This window comes from Vicia villosa, linkage group LG5 (genome assembly GCF_029867415.1).
Source record: "Vicia villosa cultivar HV-30 ecotype Madison, WI linkage group LG5, Vvil1.0, whole genome shotgun sequence".
In the NCBI taxonomy this organism is placed as follows: domain Eukaryota; kingdom Viridiplantae; phylum Streptophyta; class Magnoliopsida; order Fabales; family Fabaceae; genus Vicia; species Vicia villosa.
Window position 1 is genome coordinate 1,455,160 of NC_081184.1, and position 21,002 is coordinate 1,476,161.

Sequence of the window (21,002 nt, forward strand, 5' to 3'; positions counted from 1 at the left end):
TAGTAATTGCAAAATGGTGTTTCTTTTGAGTATGAGGCTGAACTTTCTTATTCGTTCAGTGTCCTTTCTATTAGCCCTTAAAATTTATTTTAAATTAATTCATTCATTCATTTATGATCAATATTCAATATTCCACTTTATCTGTAATATGAGTGATAATTGAAAATATACCCGCGTGAAAACAACATTTTCACCCGCGTGAAGAGATTTTTCAACCAAAGTAAGAAAGAGCATCGCACATTCTTAGTTTCTTCTCACCCTTTTCTTCCTTAACCAAACTTTGAAAATTATTCATATAAAAACCCCACCCTTTTACCCTACCATTCTACCAACAACACTACAAAACCTCTTTATCACGCTCTAGAATCTTGAATTTCTTCAAACCCTAATTCCCAATTATTTCCAATCCCTTTTCATCTAACATGAACCTCAAATTTCTTTCATTGTTACTCTTCATTATTTCAGGTGTTCAAGTAATATCAACTCAAGATTTTAATATCAATCAACAACAACATCACTTTAATGGTACAATTTCTTTACCTTCTTAAATAAGCACAAACTTTTTTTTTCTTACTATTTTTGTGAAATTGAATTAGTTATTGCTTGGAAATTAGTTCAAAAGAATGAATTTTTTGTAAGTGGGAGGTATTGGCATTAATCTCAAACCAACTATAAGTTGCCAAAATTGATTTTGCCGAATTGATTGTGTTTGAATGTATTCATGTAAATATGAGTTGTGAAATTCAATTCTAGAATAAAGAACTACAATTTCTAGTTTCTAAGCATAATTGATTTTGGAAGCAAAATCAATTCTACACTAAAATTGGTTGGATCACCGACTATCAGGCTAATCACTCTAGTCACGCGCTTTAGATGTTCGGTCTTAGACTGGAGGGGGGCGTTCGACGTCTTTCAAACCTGGTTTATAGGGTTGAGTCAGACTTAACCCGAGTTCTAAGACGTTTGTTAGCATACTTTTTTAAAATTTTGTTTTAATACCTGTGCTATTCAATGATAGGGAACTTAGATGGAAATGGAAACATAGCGGACTCTACGAGGTTGAACCATAAAGTTGCGATTATGGAAAGTAATAATGAAAACAGACATGGACTATCTGTTACTATAAGAAAAGGAGGAGGAGGGGGAAGGGGAGGCGGAGGAGGCAGAGGAGGTGGAGGAGGAAGGGGAGGCGGGGGAGGAAAGGGAGGAGGAGGAAATGGAGACCGAGGAGGAAGCGGCAGAGGAAGGGCGGTGGGTGGAGGAGCGGCTGCTGGAATTATCGGAGCTGGAGTTATAGGTGGTTCAAGTGCCTATCATGGTACTCATCACTCCAACAATTCCGCTACATCATTATCTGCCGTGCCTCGTGTTTGTGTCTCAGCATTTATTTTATGTTTGAGTTTTTGGCTTTAATCAAATTGTTTCACTTCCACTAGTTAAGTGTCATGTGTAATTGATTCTGTATAGGCATACATTAATCTTCTTTATGTCTTTACTACTACTAAATGTATATTTTTGCCTTAATTAATATCAGGATTGCTTGTGAATAAGTTTGCTATAATGTCATTCATAATATCATTTAGAAATATAGTATCAATAGATGTATGAATCTTTTCATGTTAGGGTAACTAGATGCAAATATGTAAAGGTTGAACTTGTGAATTGTGAGGTTATTTACTTACAATAAAGAAGCAGAAACAGGTTAATTTTACTGTCTTTTGGAAAAATAAACTATTTTATCAATCCAAATTATAAAATTTCTAAGTGAGAAATAAGAATTCAAATGGATAGTTTTATTAAATTAAAAATGGCTTCCTCAAAACTTTCCATGCCATAGGTACTTCACCATTCTAAAAAAAGAAACCAAAATATGCAGTGATTATTTGGAAAAGAGTTTTTCTTTATCAGTAGGAATCGTGGTTTACGACACTCACACCCTGTGTATAACAACTACTTACACTGGACGCCGGTGGTATTTTCAAAAAAGTTTGATCAAAGGTCAATGAAACAGTGCCAAAAAAAACTATTGCTTCAAACAATTGACAATAGAAATACGGTGTCGAAAAGAAAAAACTAGGTTTGAGAGTATCGTCTTCATCAACCATGAAAAGAAAAAATCTTCCTTAGGATTTGATGATACTCCACTCCCCCGAGAACAGGTAAAAGACGATAGTTCCAAGCAACAAACTCCATTCACTCAAGAATAGCTCAAGAGAGATCAGCAGGTTAGTCTTACTACTGCAGAGAATAACATTTTTCGTCTCGGACATGCATCAAATAAACGTATCGAATAATAGTATAATTTTACAGTGTTAAATGTCAACTTTGTGCCAAAATAACACTTTTGGTGAATGAATTACCACAATCCATCACAAATTAAATGAGTTTGGTAACATGGACCCTGCTAATTAATACCATTACACAAGATTCCACTAAAGATAGAAATAGGAGAACCACAAACTTTTAGATGAAGTTTCAAGTTAAAATAAAAAGGAATAAAAAAAGCTTTTGATTATTAAGGAAATAATTTTCTTGGTTTTATTGGGTGAAGTGAAGATGATACATGTCACCTTACACTAATTTGTTGTCATTGGACCTGTTTTTAGTGGTCCACTTTAGATGCTCCACATGAACTTTGGACAGGCCTTTTTTTTCCTTCTTATTCTGTCTAGTTAAACTACTTTTCCCTTCATTTCATGTTCTTAGTTTCTCTTCCTTTGCTTCAAAGAAAATAGGAGATCCCAAATCCCAATAATTTGCAAAGAATCACTCACCACTGTCTTTTGCCAACCACTTAGGCCTAACATGAACTTAATATTTCTTGCAACGTTCCTACTGATCATTTCAGGTGCTCAAGCCATATCAAATGAAGATGAAGATTTCAATATGAATTTCACTTCAGAAAACAAAAGCATTATCCAAGACCATGAACAACCACACAATCTTCATGGTACAATTTCTTTAACTTTTCCAACAAGCTCAAACTAAATTTTTCATACACTTTGTCAAGAGTGAATGTAGATGAGTTTATGAGAGTTTAGGTGTTTCATATTTGTGTTAGTTCATTCTTACAAAATTGGCTGGTAAGGTGAGAGGTGCTATTCAGGTCTATCTTTATTAAGGTGAAGCTTGCTACTCTTTATAAACTCCTTTAAGTTCTTATTTTTATTCAACGTTAGACTTGATTTTTTCCAATACGCATGTTAGACTTTCCGCCATAATCCGTTATAACGGTCCCGCAAAGTGTCTTGTATGGCGGGATTTTGGACTCCACGATGGACCGCCATCCCCCATGGACAACACTGGGATTCAACCTAGATTCTAAGATGGTATTAGAGTCTATCAATGATCTGTTGGTCATCTGCTATCAGACTACCTAGATCACACTCCAAATGTCTAGTTCTAGGTTTAAGAAAAATCTCTGACTTTATAAGTCGGTTTTGTATGAGTGATTTAGGTTCATCTCGAAATTCTAAGATATTTATAAGCATACTTCTTTTCACTTTTGCTTTTATACTTTTGTTATTCAATGATAGGAAACCTGTACGGAAATGGGAACATAGAAGTCTCTACAAGGCTTGTAGAAAGTAATAATGAACTCAAACATGAACTATCTGTTACTATAAGAAAGGGAGGAGGTGGGGGAAGAGGAGGGGGAGGAGGAAGGGGAGGGGGAGGAGGAAGAGGAGGAAGAAGAGGAAGATTCTTCGGAGGTAGGGCGGGTGGTGCTGCGGCCGCTGGAATTATCGGAGGTGGAGCAGTTGCGGGCAGTGAAAGCGCCAATCATGGGAATCATCACTCTAAAAGTTCTGCTACATCATTAATGGAGTGGCCTTGTATTTATGTTTCAACATTTATTTTATGTGTGAGCTTTTTGTTTTAGGCCTATATGAATCATTTCTTTGCTACTATTACTACTACTTCAAATGTATATTTTGGCCACAATTAAGAACATGTTTGTTTGCTTGTTGATTAGTTTGTGTCCTTCACCTTAGTGCTATAATGACATCCATAATTTTATAAGGAAAAGTTGTATGAAAAGATGTATTAGTCCTTGCATGTTGCTTGGAAAGAAGAAACAGAATCTTTGTAATTTAATTTGCAGTTACCTTGCAAAGTAAACAAGATGTAAAAGGCTGGCCTACTCAGAACTTTCCACATCATAGGGAGTCATCCTAAAAAAAAGGTGCATTGATTATCAAATTTGAATTTGACAGCCAGAAATTCTACTTATTTCTTTTTTTATAATCTAAAATAGGTATGAAAGTGATTGAACAAGCTTTATGGACAGATATTTTGTTTTAAACATTGGACCATATCTGCCAGAACACATGGTGCACCAAAATCATTTGGAGAAGAGTTAGATCAAAGTTAATGAAACAATCATGAGGTTGGTTAGATGATAGAGACACCATTTGGTTATTCTTAACAATAGAGTAGTGCTTTTCAAACTTTTGACTTAGTGAAAGTAGTTGAAAACTATTAAAAGCAGATTACGAGTCTGTAAAAATTCTGTGCTGGTTGGTCCAAATGAAATTAACTACTTTTGGGATTTGATTTTAATCGCATATCTCACGCAGTCAGCACATAGCGGACAGTTGGATCGATATTAGACGGTCTAAATTTCAAGTTCGGTATTTTAAAGGTAAAAACAATATCAAAATCTATTTGCGTTTTGCACCGTTGAATCTCAATCTAACAACTATTGATGTGCTGATTGCGTAAATGCGTGAGATTGTGACCTGAAGGAATCCAAATCCCTACTTTTCCAAGGTTTACTTCAAAAACAGCAAGTGAAATACATCCACATGTGCACAACATCACGGTTAAGATTACGAGCATCTGATGAAGCATTTTTCTTGCTTCTCTTTCAAGCAACCATATGTCTACTTAGAGAATTTGATCCACAGACATTGCTTTCTTCACAGATGATTCTTTCCCTCTCTTTTTACAGCTTATATTAACCCTTCTCTCCTTCTACCAACTTCAAATATAGTAACCATTATCAATTTTTGTAGATAGAATCTCTAGTCCATGATGAGAATAAGATTTCTTACATGCTTCATCATTGTTTTATGCACTCAAGCCATTTCAATTTTCGGATTACATCAAAATTTCCGCTCGCAACAGAGAGGTCTAAACTCATCAAATAGCGACATACAAACAAAGCAACCTATTAGTAGTAAGCATTCCCCACCTTTTTAAAGGACCATTTCCATAAATTATGGTTATGCTAGATTTCGGTTTTTGCTTTTAGGCTAATACTGAAGTTTTCTTTTATTCTATTAAGATGTAGGAAACTATGAAAGCATAAAGGGGGAAAAGTTTGAGCAAGCTTACGACTCGATTAAGAAAGCTAATAGAGGAAAAGGAAATACCGGTGGTGCAAATGTTAATGACCGTTCTGAACCTCGCCGTTCTAAAAACTCTGCCTCTTCCATGTTATCTTGGATTTCAACTGTGTGTGTAAGCTTTGTTTTAATATTTGTTTTCTCCTTCCATGCTAAGCTGTTTTGAGTCCCGGGCGCGTAGTAGTGTGTGGGTCGATGAACGGTGGGAGATATAGGCCGCGAGCTACGTCTGACCATGTATCGATGAAGTGAAGACCCGAAGCTCCATCTCCATCTGCTAAATGATGTTGCATACTAACACCATGTGATACTCCTCCATATTTGAAATATGTTACCTGCATAAATTGTTCACTTCATATAGTTCATTTCACACGAACAAGTAAACATATTTAAGGAACAACAATTAAAAAGTTTCTATCAAGTTAATGTAGGATTACATGTCTTTTCATGAAAGGTAGGTGAATTGAGTCAACAGAAATCAAAGATAGGTGAATTTGTCAACAAGCAAAAATCAAAGATAGTGGCAAATTGTTCAATTCAAAAATTAAAAGCATGCAAAAAAAAAATATTCATGACATCATTATGTGGTTGGGTTCAGCAGCCCCTCCAACAAAATAAAAGCAAAATATATTATATTGATTTATTGGAATTGATGGATGGATTATTATATTAGTCATAGCCAAATGGCATCAGTTAGACTTCTTTACACCATTGCAACCATTGGACACTGATTTCTTCATCAATTTGACATCAAAAATGCATTTTTACATGGTGATCTTGAAGAGGAAATATATATGAAGTGTGGGGTCCAACCATTTCCACGTGACCAGCATACATTTGACAAAATGGAAGGTTGCATGTGATGACAAGTAGAAAGGTTTATGGTGTACACATGTTATGGTGCATGTCTTGCAAAGAACACTTGTTATGGTGCATGCTTTGCAAAGAACACTTGTTATGACGCATGTTTTGTTAAGAACGCTTAGTGTTTTGCAAGGAAGGCAAAAGACAGGTGTCTTAATGTATGTAAGGTACCTTTGGCTTGCTTCACCTATAAATAAGACCATAAATAAAGCATTCAAAACACAGCACAAAAGAGAAGAACAAGAAGTAAGAGAGAAAGAGAGTCTTGCTCAAGAGAGAAAATTGTTCTTCATAGAGAGTTTCTTTGTGAGAGTGTTTCTTGTAAATTGAGAGATACATTGTAGTGAGTTTCACCTAAGGGTGAAGTTGTTGTATTTCCATTATCATTATAGTTGAAGTTTAATAGGCCTAAGGGTCCCGTGATTTTTCCTTTCTCATATTGAGAAGGTTTTCCACGCTAAAATTTCCTTGTGTCTTTAAGCTTATATTTCACGTTTCCGCTAGTGCCTATTTTTGAGTTCACGGAGAAGTAAAATTATGGAGGTTATTTACCAACATGAAGCAATCCCCTGATTTTGTTGTTCAAGGGGAGTCCTCGACTACGGTGTGTCGGTTACAACAGTTTGGCATGATTGCTAGTGAAACCGACCATTCAATTTGTTATTGTCACTCTGTCCAAAGTGCGTTTATCTTATTGTGTATGTAGATGATATTGTCATAACTGATAGTGATTAGCAGGGAATATTACAACATTTTTTAAATCAATTTTAGACAAAAGATCTTGGTAATTCGACTCTATATTTTGGGTATTGAGGTAGCTCAATCTAAATATGTTTGATAATTTCTCAGCGGAAATATGCTACGGATATTTTGGAAGAAACAAATTGATTGAATGCTAAACCAACTTATACCCCTATGAATCAAAGTGTCAAACTCCTTCCCAATCAGGAGGGTGCCTCTATCTAATTCAGGGAGATATAGGAGATTGGTTGGAATGTTAAATCATATCAAAGTCACTCGCTCAGACATTTATTTTATAGTTAATGTAGTAAGTCAATTCTTAAATTCTCCTTGCCATGAACACAAGAACATTGTTATCCAGATTCTGAGATGCATCGAAGGTGCTCTAGAAAAAGGCTTCATTTATAACAATAAAGGACATACTCAAATAGTTGAATATTCTGATGTTGATTGAGCAGACTCACCCATTAATACACAATTCACATATGGGTATTGAGTACTAGTTAGAGAATACTTGATAATCTCAAAAAAGTAAGAAACAAAATGTAGTTTCAGATCAAACGCTGAGGTAGAATATAGGGCTATGACACTGGTAATATGTGAGCTTGTTTGGTTGAAACAATTGTTCAAAGAATTTCAATTTGAAGAAGCAAGATTAATGACACTTATATGTGATAACCAAGTTGCGTCGCATATTGTTTTGAATCCAATTTTTCATGAGAGGACCAAACATATTGAGATAGACTAATAGAATCAGACGAAATTGTCACAAATTTTGTCAACTCTAATGATCAATTGACAGATATGTTTCCAAAATCCTTAAGAGATCCTAAAACAAATTATATATGTGGCTAGACTCGTGCACTTGACTTATATGTTCAAATTTGAGGGGAAGTATTGATATTTAAAATAGAATAGAATATACTATAACATATTTCTTATTTCTTATGTAATTAATACGATGAGCTGTATATTTCACTATATAATTCAACTTTTGTTTCTGACACAGTTTTATCTAAATGTCTCTCGTTCTTTCGTATTTCAACATTGATGATGAATGAAGAGTCAGAAGAGGTTCTCGGTCATACAGTTATATTTATTTACCCTGCTTGTTTTGCACAATGATTTGAACTTTAAAACAATAAAATAAAAAAGGTATATTTACTGTAACAAACCATTTGGATTGAGGCTTTACAACATACAATTAACTTGATCTGTAGGATTGTATAAGCATGCTTAGGAATATTACTCAACTCTAAATTCTTTCAACCACTACATGGACTTGTGTCATTTGTTGTGTGCCTTCCAAACTTATCTCATGCAGTCAGCTTATCGCAGACACTCAGATCGATATTAGACCGTCTATTTGCTTTTTGCATCGTTGAATCTCAATCTAACAACTATTGTTATGCTGATTGCGTGAATGTGTGAGATTGTGATCGAAAGGAATCCATGTCCCTTCTTTTGCAAGGTTTACTTAGAAAACAGCAAGTGAAATACGTCTCCATGTGCTCATCACATGGTTAAGATTACAAGCATCTGATGCAGCACAAGGTAGTGGCTCCAAATGAAGCATTCGTCTTGCTTCACTTTCAAGCAACCGAGAATTTGATCCGTAGACATTGCTTTCTTCACATATGATTCTTTCCCTCTCTTTTTACCGATTATATAAACCCGTCTCTCCTTTTACCAATATCAATTTTTGATGATAGAATCTTCAGACCATGATGAGAGTAAGATTTCTTACAAGCTTCATCATTGTTTTATGCACTCAAGCCATTTCAATCTTCGGTTTACATCAAAATTTCAGTCTAAACTCATCAAATAGCAACATAGAATTAGAAACAAATCAATCTATTAGTAGTAAGCATTCTTCACCTTTTTCAAGAATCATTTCTGTTTTTGCTTCTGTGCTAATGCTGAAATTGTATTTTATTCTATTAAGATTTAGTAAACTATGGAAGCTTAAAGGAGAAAAAGTTTGAACAAGCTTACGACACGATTAAGAGAGCTCATAGAGGAAAAGGAGCTAGGGGTGGTGAATATAATAATGAACGTTCTAAACCTCGCCGTTCTAGAAACTCTGCACCTTCCAAGTTATCTCGGATTTCAACTGTGTATGTAAGCTTTGTTTTAGTATTTGTTTTCTTCTTCCATGCCAAGTTGCTTTGAATTTTCTCACATTTTTTTAGTGTCACATCTCGGAACAAACATTTACAACATTAGCCTGAATAAATGCTTCAAGTTCAGCCTGTCATGTATTTCAATTTATAAAAATATGTTGAAAACACGTTATGGACAATGTCATAAGCTATTTGTGTATGTTCTCTGGAGACAGACTCACAAAACTCGTGTCAGTAGATAAGTTCAAATAAGCCAGTAACAGACGTAAGTGTGAGTTCTGTTATTAGTCTCTTTGAAACAAAAAAAAACATATTTAAAGATAGAATATCAAATGATAAATAACTACAATACCCTTAATAGGGTTCCAAATGTTTGAAGTCTTGTGCAAACTGCAACATGAAATTAGATTGTTTACAGATTATAACACTTACAACAGATTTACTCTATTGTAAGCTGAAACAAGTCTCATTAACATTTGCATAGAGTTCACCAAAAGTACCTAAAGAAAAACCAAAAAAACTAGGAAACAAAACACCACCTTAGAAACACAGTGCTGTTCCAAATGTTTCTTCAAATATCATACAAGAAGTCCTTAAACACTTTCATATGCTCATGTTGAAGAGCGATCGCCACGGATAAACTCCCGTCATTTGTTGAGCTTGGAATTATAAAAGAAAGTCCTTCATAAGCAATCCCGCCAGGTCCCATGAAAATAGGCCTTCCCCAACCGAAATCAGCATCGTGAATCGGAAGCCTAGCCCAACTGGTAATACCGAGATTCGGACACTTGAAAGTGTGTGCACCGCGAACAAGTGCTTTAAGATCAGGTTGCAGCTCTAGAAAATCAAGAGCGGATCTTAAATACTCGTTGTCCATTCGCGACAACGCGTTGTGGATTCTACTTGCAGCATACCATGTTGGTTTCGACATGAGATCACCTGCTATAGCTATAGGCGTTGTTGTGAATATCACGTTTCCGAAGTAACCCGGTGGAGGAGGAGGCTGCAACCTCGCCCTTCCGTCTGTCGCAATATACAATTTGGTTTCTTGATCATCAGGCAACGATCTTGCTTTGCACACGCTTCTCCAAACATGACCGGCTAGCATCTCGTAAGAGCTGTAGTGGACTGTGTTACCTGCTTCTTTCGACTTAGCTTTCAACGTGTTGAGTTGCTCGCGAGTCAATTTGAAAATCGACACAGCTGCACCGTCTGAGCCTGGTTTTGTAGGCTGTTGAGAAGTCTTCATGGATGGTGGCGGCTTGTATTCAATGTGATCGAAAACAGGTCGAGGAGGATCGCGGGCACGGAGTAGTGTCCGGTCGATGAAGGGTGGGATGGAAACATCTAGGCCGCGAGCTACGTCTGACCATGTATTGATGAAGTGAAGACCAGAAGCTCCATCTGCTACATGATGTTGCATACCAACACCAAGTGATACTCCTCCACATTTGAAATATGTTACCTGCATAAATTGTTGATTTATCAGAATTATCAAAACATTAATCACAAAAATTTGAATTTCAATAGCAAGAAATTATGATATCTTGTTAGCTTCATATTTTTTTTTTTTGTCGACTAGGTGACATAGGCTCCGTCCAGAGCTCACCAAAGTGAGTGCAGGTAAGCGCTTACAGCAAAACTTACGCATTAAAAAGTCCTTACATTGATTGACATCAGAGGTTAAACTCATGATATGTGAGTCAACTCCTTACTAAATGAGACGACCTTTCTCGACTCCTCACTTCATATTGTTCATTTCACATTATTTTTTTGTGTAAACATATTTTAGGGACAATTAAAAAGGTTCTATCAAATTAATGTATCATTGATTACATGTCTTTTTATCAAAGGTAGGTGAATTGAGTAAAAAAAATCAAAGATAGATGAATTTGTCAACAACCATATATCAAAGATAGGTAAAGATAATGACAAATTGTTCAATTCAAAAATTAAAAGCTTGCAATAGAAGAAAGTTCATGACATCATTGTAGTGTGGTTTGGTTCAGCAGCCACTCCAACAAAAAAGCAAAATAATATTATATTGATTTATTGGAATTGAGGATGGAATATTATATTTCTCATAGGGATGGCTATAATTGATTGTGGAAGGTGCTTTCACTTTAATGATGCTCTTGTCTTTGTGGAAAATTTGGCAATAAAGAATAGGGTATATAAAAACAAAAATAAATAAAAATTTTAGCCATGCACAATATTTAACACTTAGAATATCATAAAAATAAATAAAAAATATATAACACTTAGAATATCATAAAAAAAGACCATACATAACCCAATTAATTACTGTAAAAACATAATTAATTTAATTTCCGTTAAAAATATAATTGAATCATAAAGTTGAATTAATCACTATTTTAATTGTAAATTTAAGTTAATTATATAATTAACTGAATTATTTATATTATTACCAAAAAAAATTCATTTTCATTTTCTTGTTTTGCTTGACTCGCTAGGGAAAGAAGAATTTTTCAATATTGGTGTAGACATGTATACCCCTCTCACTATAACCAGTGACATATATAACCTAAATTTTTCTCTCTTTTAAAATTATTTAATTAAAATATAATTAAAATTAAAAAAAAATATATAAATTTGGCAATTAAAGATTCACATCAATAATTTAAAAAATGGCAATAAAAGATTCACATCAATAATTAAAAAAAATGGCAATAAAATCTCTTTGCACATATACATAAAACTAAAATCAATAAAAAACAATCTCAACTTCTCCCATCAAGTATAACTAGTTTGATCTCCTTCTAAAAAAAGTAGTTTAATATAAAATTATCCAAAAATAAATTGCAAGTAATAAAACAAAAACATTTTAGACTAAACTATGAATTTTGTCCTTGATTTGTTTTTTTCTTCACAGATCCAATTTAATTTTTTAACTATAATAAATATATAATAATAAATCAATTTCTAAACTATAGATCAGTTATTTCTCAAATAAGGAACTCATAAACTAACAAATAAATTAAGAAAATTTGAAACGCACCTGTAACACTAGAAGTGGATACGTTTCGATTCCACGCGAATAATCAACGGCTGGGATAAGCTGACGGAGCTCAAGTGTGGGAGCAAAGTCGCCAAAATCATCTATAACTGCACCGGTGTCAGCCTCAACAAAGAGCACTCCTTGACCATCACAATCAATTTCAACACGACCATCTTCATCACGACGAAGACGTCCAGCCATAGGATAAAATGGGACAAGCACTTTACTAAGAGCTTCCTTCATAATCTTAGCGTCAAAGAAATTCGACGCACTATTATTTCGATAGAAATAAACACTTGGCGTATGGAAATTCGGTACCACCAAATCAACGTTGGAGTTCCACACCGTCCGTCGTGTAACCTCCTCCGACAGTCGCACCATGGTCGAATCTCTCACATTTATGATCATTTTTTATGTGTCAAGTTGTTTGGTCCTATAAACCATAACCATTAATTAATTGTTAGTATATAACATCACTATCATTCATTTCATTTATTCAACAAAAGACCAATGAGTCAAAACAACTCACCAAAAGACAATATAAAACTTACTTTAATATAGTAAATAAATTTCTAAACCGAAAAATTATGATAATTTAATGAAGAAAAATCTCCAAGAAACAAATTGTAATTGCATGTAAAACAATCGTTACATAATTGAAGATTAAGACACATGAATATGATTGTTAAAAATCTTAACATCAAACAAACAAATCCTAAATATTTATGAAAGAATTGAAATGAATGAGATGAGAAAATAAACAAGAGAAAGAAACATTGTTGTTACCTTGAAGAAAGAAAGAAGTGTTGTGTTGAGGTGGTTTGGGATTTGGTGTGTGTGTGAATTGAACAAGAGTCCTATGGTTTTGAGGTTCTTATTATAGGACTTCTACTTTTTCAAGACAAAAAATGTTTAAGTAAGAAAGTGTTGGGTTGGTTCACTCACCAACTCCCCCCAACCCTATCCACCAATTATGACTTGCCACGTAGGCAAGATCCCAGTATAATCATAAGTCGACAAGCCATAAATACCTTTCAATTGTTATAAGTTGGTAAGATAGGGACCTATGTTCTTTTAATTAACTTAGTACTACTAATCATAATCATTAATTCTTAATAAAATGAAACAAAAACTAATTTAAATATGGAGTTTTCTTTTCATTGGAATTTCTTTATTAGTTCAACTAATGCCAACGAGTTCTTTTAATGATTTGTTTTCTTGCCGTGAGGAAATGTTTTCTATAAATAAAATATTGCACATGATTTTAGTGACAATAAAAAAATTTAAGGTTGATTGTACTTTGAAGACAACCGCGTTTGGTTCTAGAAGGATAAAGTATTGTTAATGTTATCACTTTTATAATTTCAAAAAATATTAAAATTTTACTTGTTTTCTTTTTACTTGTCATATTAAAGTTATTTTAAAACTAGATACACACTATTTTAGTATTTTATTATTTAAATAAAAAATAAGAAAAAAAAAAGTAGGCACAGACACGGTAAAAAACGATCAATCAGAAACCGTTAAATTATATTTTTAATTTTAAAATATTGATATGAGATGGTTGAATATAAAATTAGTATACAATAACAGTGTACCGAATGTAATCTCATAAGAAATATTATTATCAAAATAATAATGAAAATTAAAGTAAATTTTAAAAATGTGTTTAGTTTAACAATGGTTAGTAATTTGGAGAAAATTGTGTGATTGGAGGTGTTACATTCCCTCACCAACTCCTATCCTATTGAAAGAAAATCAAAATGGGTTTGTGTGGTGAAGGGGTGGAAGGCAACTAGGGGTGGTGTGGAAAGTGAAGTGTGGTAGTGGTGGGTGGGAGCCATGTAGTGCAACAAACAAAACGTCAGTCAGTCGTGACATATGACGCATTTTAGTCTGCCAACCACGACTTTCTTTAAAGCTTATGGGATAAAGCTTTCAATTTTTAATTTATTTTTTTATCTTTTTTATTTATTTGCAATTTTAATTTGATCTTTGCTTTTAAAATTCAAATTTTTTAGTCTTTGTCTTTCTCTAAGACTTGAAAACAGAAATACTGAATGGCCAACAATACATTTAAATCTTTTTTCCAAACATTAATAGTCACGTATTTTTTTATACAAACTAAAATTTTACTAAAATCATATAATTTCTTTAAATTTTTATCAAATTATTTTTTTAATAATTTTCTCACAATTATCATAATAAGAAAAATAAATATAATAACATAAAGAGATACACCTAATATTAATTATAGATATGATTTAATTAATAATTAATACATTAAAATTTAAAAAAACTAGTATGAGACTCGTATGTTCGCACGGATCACACATGTTCCTCCAATATAATAATTAAATTATATATATATACTAGACGACAACAACTTATTTAGGGGAGTGTGAATAGATTTCAAGTTGAAACTTAGGTTTAAAATACTTTGAAAACGTATAAAAATTATGGCAAGCGGAAGTGTAATTCTAGATCAAACGAAGTTGTCTAATCCGAACTGATTATTGAAAATTGAGATATGCGTAAGAAACCAAGCGGAATACAAAGACAATGATAAGAAAATAATACAATAAATTTTTTCAAGTAATTGTTTTACTTTGATCACAATGATAACCTATTTTCAATGAAATTATTGACAAAACACAATATAAAGCAAATTATCGAATACTTGGTGTGCAATCGATTTTTCAGATTTTTCTTTTAACTTTGTTGATATGAAATACCACTTACCGTCAAATTGATTGTAATGTAATCAATAAAGTACTTTCAAGTTTAACAATCAAATGATTTGTCTATACGTATTGATTACACAATCAATGAATTTAACAATTTTTTATATAAAGTAAATGAGAGAGAGAGAGAGAGAGGATGCAAGGATTTGTTTAGGCATGAGTTCATCAATTTTCCTCGCTATTGCTACGTCTGTCCCCAATTCTAAATGGAATTGAGATAATTATCTTACTTTGCAAAAATTTGTTTGCAAGAGAAATGTAGAATATAACCCTACAAACCCGGTGTTTGATGTTGATTTTAACCTTTTCTCCTCCCTTGATCTTGAGCTCGACCAAGTATCCTGATAACACCAATTGATTCACTGTCTTACACTACTCCTTTGAAAGAACACATGTTCTTCAAAGCTTTCACTTGATAGAATCCAATTGTATATTGTCGTGTCCCAAGATTGCCAAACGATTCACCGTCTCACACCACTCCTTCGACCGAACCCACCATTCTTCGAAGTTGTCACTCTATTGAATCCAATATTTGTGAAATCTTGTGCAAACCCCCAAATCAACACGATGATCTTGGAGGACAAACCCTGAGGTTTTTCCCAATGAAACCCCAAAAGATTCTCAACTCAATTTACCGATACACGAATTTAAATTGGACGTTATCAACATAAATCTAGATGACACCCAAACAAAAAAATGATTATGTGTTGTTTGTTTATGTGTATGCATATATGTGAGGTTGAAGATGAAGAGAAATCTCTGTATGTGTTTATAGTTTCATCAAGTTACAAATGATGCATGTATGAAGTATTTATAAGTGTGTAAGTTGGAGGTAAAATGGAAACCTAAAAATTTGAAAAAGAATGTAATTTTTCTAAAACATTACAGCATGTATCGACACATATAAGTAATGTGTCAACTCATATTAATGCATGTGTCGACACATCCAAGGTCACATGTCGACTCATGTGATACAGAGACTACAGTCTTTAAAACGGAGTTATATGTGTCGACATGTTCATCGTATATGTTGACACATAGATGAGATTTTTACAATATGAGTCGATATGAAATGTTATACGCGTCGACACGTAGAAATAGAGGCTATAAACTTCAAAACGCAGGCATGTGTTGATCAATGCATTTTGATGCACATGCTTCTATGATTATACTCAGGCATTTACTTAGTTTGTTTTATTTATTTTACTATTTTATTGTGTTTTTAGATTTAAGTTTATTTTTACTCTTAATTTATTTTCATATTTTATTTTCAGCATAAGCAATTTTTACTGTAAAAATCATAAATGGAGCTACGGGATGCCGTTTTGCGCATTTTGATATGCATTGGAAGGCTAAGAGAAAGAGCTACAAGTTTCATGTTGAAGCCAAAAGTTGATTCGAAGTGCAGAAGTCTCAAATAATTCATTAAAGCTTCAGACTTAGGAAATAATTAGTTTTGTGTGAGGTTTGTTGTGTTTTTTGACCCGGTTGGGTTAGAACCCAAATTTATATGTTTTCATAGATTATGTTGATTTTATTCAATTTTTGTATGATCCTTGACTATAATCACGTCAGCGTTTGCTTAATTTATTATCGTGTTTGATTAATTTGTGTTTGCTTAATTAACGAGAGCTTAAATTCATTTGTTTAATTCGGATAAGAGGATTTTACATCATACAATACCAATTGTGCTTGTCTATAAATTTGTAATCGAATAGGAATAGAAATCCCGCTTAGGGATTTGGAATTACATTAATTGATGATAGATAGTGTTGCACCACAAAATTTTCCCTCATAATTTTACTTCTAACTGGCTTAAGCTTCGCATTCATATGCATCTATCCGTTAGGTTATCTAACACATCATGCATCATTAATAAATAAATTTGGCATGGGATCAAGTATCTTGGTAATTAGGGTTCTTTATGGCTTTTGCAGGGGCATACCTAAACGGGGCGGGCATGCTCGTTTGCCACCCCTAGTTGTAATAAATATGTTTCACGAATAAATAAGGTCCAATTGATTTATACAAAAGACAGTACAAATAGGACAATGGACATGCAATTATTGGTTGGTGGAGGTTGTTCCATAATTAGGACAATTATTTCTTTTGTGTCTGACCTGACGACATATGCTACACTTTCTTTCCATTTTTCATGAGCATCATTATTGTTTCTAATACGCGTGTTATTGGGTCGACCCTTTTTATTTCTTCGCATCATGTTACTATGCCAAACTACTTCCCCCTCATACGCAGGCCGCTAATCCTCCTTCGTTATCAATTGAAATGCGTTGTATCGCTCCTGACTCGATGATAGTTTCGTATCTAGAACGTGCAGGCTTCAGACATGTGATCAATATTTCCAACAACACCATTGATCCAAAATTCATAGTTGCCTTATTATAACGATTGAGATTTGAAACCCGCACGTTTCATCTTCCAACAGGTGAGTGTACAATCACATTGGAGGAAATCCTCATGTTGTTGGGTCTCTTAATTGATGGAAAGGCGGTTAATGGGTGTGTTCAACAGGAAAATGCCCTATGTGAGGAAGTCTTGGGCAAGGATATGATTGAGGGAGACGCGAATTCGAGTGGCCAAGGTATCAACTTAAAGACCCTTAAAACGTATTATCAGTCTCTTTCTTTGAACGAGCATTCGACTGAGGAACAAATATTCATTAAAACTAAGTATTATATTATGTTACTATTTGGTAACCTATTATTTCCATAAAGTACAGATAACGTGGTCAATTTTATGTAGTTACGTTTGTTTGACAACATCGATAAAATTGGAAAGTATAGATGGGGGTCCGCCATTTTGGCTATGCTTTATAGTTCCCCTATGGATGCACGTTCTTACTCCAAGTATGGGGTTGATGGAGAATGCCGATAATAGCCCCTGCAAACAACGGCCACTACATGTTCCCATATGCAAAAAGTAAGTTTATATTTCAATTTTCTCACTCTATTCTAAAAATAAATGTAAATAATTTGTTTTCTCTCTTTTTGTTTAAGGTTATGTGTTAAAGGGATGAATTACACCAAGAATCCGAGGGGAAATATCTTGTTGTATTAATAACTTTTGGATCACCTTCGACAAAAGGACATATTACCCCTAAACTATTCATATTTTAAGAATTATATTTGTAATATCAACCATCTTCCAAATAATATATTAATTTTGTTCCCTATGCAGTTTTATTGGAGACCATATATGGGTCTCCAACACGAGCTGAACTCTGATGATGAAGTTATTTAGACTGCAAAAACAGCTATCATAAGGTACATCATTATGTAGATGCACCATAGTGACCGTGTGAAATTCCAGTTTGGATGCGACAAGAAATCCTGACTCTCCCGACTAGGGCTAGAAATGAGTCAAGTCAAGTCGAATTCGCCTCAGCTCAGTTCGACTCGGTAAGAATTGGCCGAGTTCGAGTTTATGACGAACTTTTTTTCCAACTCAAATTCGACTCGTTAAGAATTGACTGAGTTCGATTTCGAGTTTATCACGAACTTTTTTTCCAGCTTAAACTCAACTTGTTAGAAGTTCACGAACATCTCGGTTCAACTCGTTAGGTTTATCTTGTTAGGTTCAACTCGCTTATTTCACGAACTTAAAAGAATTTTTTAAAGTATATATATATATATATGACATTTTAAATTAATATTTTTTAAATAAAAAATATAGAAATAAAATAAAAGTTATAAGAATGGAATTTATACGATGTTAATTTTATTTGTATAATTATTTGTAGAAATATTTTACTCACTTGAAAATATAAATTATCAATTAAAACCGTTAGATTAAAAGAAAATTTGATACTAAGCTTTAGAGCAAATCTTTAAACTTACTCTTAAATACAAAATAATATATCCCATATATAATCGAATTGACTCATGAACCTAACGAGTCGAATTATGTATAGTTCATGTTCAGCTCATTTAGTTAACGAACTTAGTTTTTAGCTCATATCAGCTCATTTGGTTCATGAACCTAATTCAACGATTTAATTTTTGAATCGAATTTCAAATGATTTTCGAGTTAGTTTGGTTCATTGCCATCCCTATCCCCGTCGTCTTTGGGCCAATGGCATCTCAACAGAGTGAATCACCAATGGAATGTTCAAAATTGGAAAGAATTCGCATTAGATTGATGTCAGATGTGGAAGAGATGTCACCAACTTGTTCTCTGGTTCCGCGTTGCCTCGTTTCAACTAAAACCAACTGAAGAATATATGTGTAGGTATAAATCGGTTACCACACCTGTTTTGTTCGTGTTTGACCCATACTATTCATACGATTCCTGCCAATAATCATACAACCAACAACCAACCCAACAACGACAACAACGTCAAGACCAAACTGAATACCAAGAACAACACCACACCATCATCAATACGAACACCGAGACCAATACCATTGCCAAGCAGATTAACATACTCGATACCAACAACAAAGTCAATACATCCAATATCCAGAGGCGGGCCCCTCCACATATCAACCTAGCCCCAACTTGAGCCCATTTGAAGAATACAACCCATACGATCCACTGGTCCCGCAAATGTCACATTACAATAGCACCCAACAACAAACATATGACTACAACATACCCCAAACAACAATGTCATTTTACCAAGCCAATTCAAGTACGAAGTGCTAACAACCATAAATAGTTACCCCACCACCCCCACCACCACGAAAAAATTACGATGGCATGAGAAATGGATTATTTCACAACAGGTTTTTGGAATACATGGACAACGAACGCGTGAAGGGTCTAATACAAAGGCCATCTACCCAAACACAATTGGAACCTCAAAGGGGTAGGGGTCGACGTGTTCAACGTGTTCGGAGAGCGTCTAGGTGCGAAATCGAGGGTTGTTACAGTGACGATGATCATTATAATATTAGTATTCGTTTTATAAAAATAATTGTGATATTGTTTTATCACTAATGAGTAATATATATTTTTGTAATTTTAATTGATTATTAAATATTTAATAATATATAAAAGAAAAAATAAATAAATGCACATAGGCGTCATCCTACGTGACAACCCTAATTGGGCTTGCACCATGGCGCCATCTGGGATGACGCACATGTTAAAGAAATTAAGAAATAGACACCATGGAGGTGACTCCTATCTGTAGGGCACCTCCCAAATCTGGTTATCCAAGTACATTTTTTTTAAAATGTTTTTTTTTAAATTTCTTTTTAGAACACTTGTCATTTCAATTTTTTTTGAAATAAATGTTAAAATAATTTTCACAGCAACTTACCAGAGGTAAGCAGACATCCCTCTAGGTGAGACATTGATAAGTGCCAAAATATCGATATTTTGAGTATATATTTGTGGCACTTATCGATTCAATTCTTATGATTTTTGTAATAAAATCCTAACTTTTGTGTAAATATGTGCATACTTGTGTTTTTGATTCATTTTTATACCAATTAATAGTTTTCCATTCATTTTATAGGTATTCATACATCTTTGGAGCATTGAGTAATAAAGACCAAAGGCTAAGCTTCAAGAGTGCAAATTCTACCAATTCATCAAAGAATAAGGCTCAAAATAAGGATGATAAAAATTATCATTTTGGTTTCCATTCATTCATTATTGGATAGAGCATTGAATAAGCTTTCCAGCGCTTCGAACCGGGCGCAATTCGGAGTTACGGTTCTCAACTTATGGCGAAAACAAGATTTCACTTTTGCTGTCATCCGCTAAGCGGAGGGGGTCCGCTGAGCGGAGCTCCAGCGGAGCAAATCAGAGGCTGGATGCAATTTTCAGTCCGCTGAGCGGAGGGGGTCCACTGAGCGGACCTGCGCAGAATTTTCTTTATATTTCTTCATTTGAGACATTTTAGGGTTATGGTTTTGGGAAAGTTTTAGTCCCAACTCCATCATTTTCATTCTTAGATCAAAATTAGCTTAGAAAACAACTTCGGAGGTTGCATACGGATGATTGGGGGTGGATTGAGCGTCGAACGGAGCTGACAAACCGGGAGATTTTTGGTTCATTTCTCTTCTTCTTTGTGTATTTCTCTTTGGTTGGGTTTTGTTTGTATATTTACTTGAATCTTATGTATATTTACCGATTATAATGTTATGTTTAACTTGCTTTACAAATCTGTGTTGATATTATCCTGGATTTT

The 21,002-nt window shown here is 34.0% G+C and overlaps 4 protein-coding genes across 7 annotated transcripts; 3 read left to right on the top strand and 1 right to left on the bottom strand.

The window, feature by feature from the left end:
- Positions 1 to 207: 207 nt before the first annotated feature.
- LOC131601098 (glycine-rich RNA-binding protein 1-like) lies at positions 208 to 1,561 on the top strand. The gene is made up of 2 exons (XM_058872834.1): positions 208 to 525; positions 1,019 to 1,561. The coding sequence occupies exons 1-2, from the start codon at positions 423 to 425 to the stop codon at positions 1,411 to 1,413; spliced, it is 498 nt and encodes a 165-aa protein (XP_058728817.1). The 5' UTR covers positions 208 to 422; the 3' UTR covers positions 1,414 to 1,561.
- Positions 1,562 to 2,546: 985 nt separating this feature from the next.
- On the top strand, positions 2,547 to 3,975 carry LOC131601100 (uncharacterized). Its single transcript, XM_058872835.1, has 2 exons — positions 2,547 to 2,950; positions 3,537 to 3,975. Exons 1-2 carry the CDS (start codon positions 2,806 to 2,808, stop codon positions 3,881 to 3,883), a joined length of 492 nt encoding a protein of 163 aa, XP_058728818.1. The 5' UTR covers positions 2,547 to 2,805; the 3' UTR covers positions 3,884 to 3,975.
- A 4,519-nt stretch (positions 3,976 to 8,494) lies between these two features.
- On the top strand, positions 8,495 to 16,481 carry LOC131601102 (uncharacterized). 4 transcript variants are annotated; one of them, XR_009283582.1, is made up of 3 exons: positions 8,495 to 8,819; positions 8,902 to 10,702; positions 16,117 to 16,481. XR_009283582.1 is itself a non-coding variant. In XM_058872839.1 (3 exons), the coding sequence occupies exons 1-3, from the start codon at positions 8,681 to 8,683 to the stop codon at positions 16,178 to 16,180; spliced, it is 369 nt and encodes a 122-aa protein (XP_058728822.1). In that variant the 5' UTR covers positions 8,589 to 8,680; the 3' UTR covers positions 16,181 to 16,479. The 4 variants fall into 4 exon arrangements, 3 of the variants coding, with proteins under 3 accessions (XP_058728822.1, XP_058728823.1, XP_058728820.1); XM_058872839.1 differs by having other exon boundaries at positions 8,589 to 8,819; positions 8,908 to 9,073; positions 16,117 to 16,479; XM_058872840.1 differs by having other exon boundaries at positions 8,618 to 8,819; positions 8,902 to 9,077; positions 16,117 to 16,474.
- Positions 9,408 to 13,042, bottom strand: LOC131601101 (shikimate O-hydroxycinnamoyltransferase-like). The gene is made up of 3 exons (XM_058872836.1): positions 12,885 to 13,042; positions 12,099 to 12,531; positions 9,408 to 10,544 (listed from the first exon to the last, which is right to left on the bottom strand). Exons 2-3 carry the CDS (start codon positions 12,504 to 12,506, stop codon positions 9,651 to 9,653), a joined length of 1,302 nt encoding a protein of 433 aa, XP_058728819.1. The 5' UTR covers positions 12,507 to 12,531; positions 12,885 to 13,042; the 3' UTR covers positions 9,408 to 9,650.
- Positions 16,482 to 21,002: the final 4,521 nt, after the last annotated feature.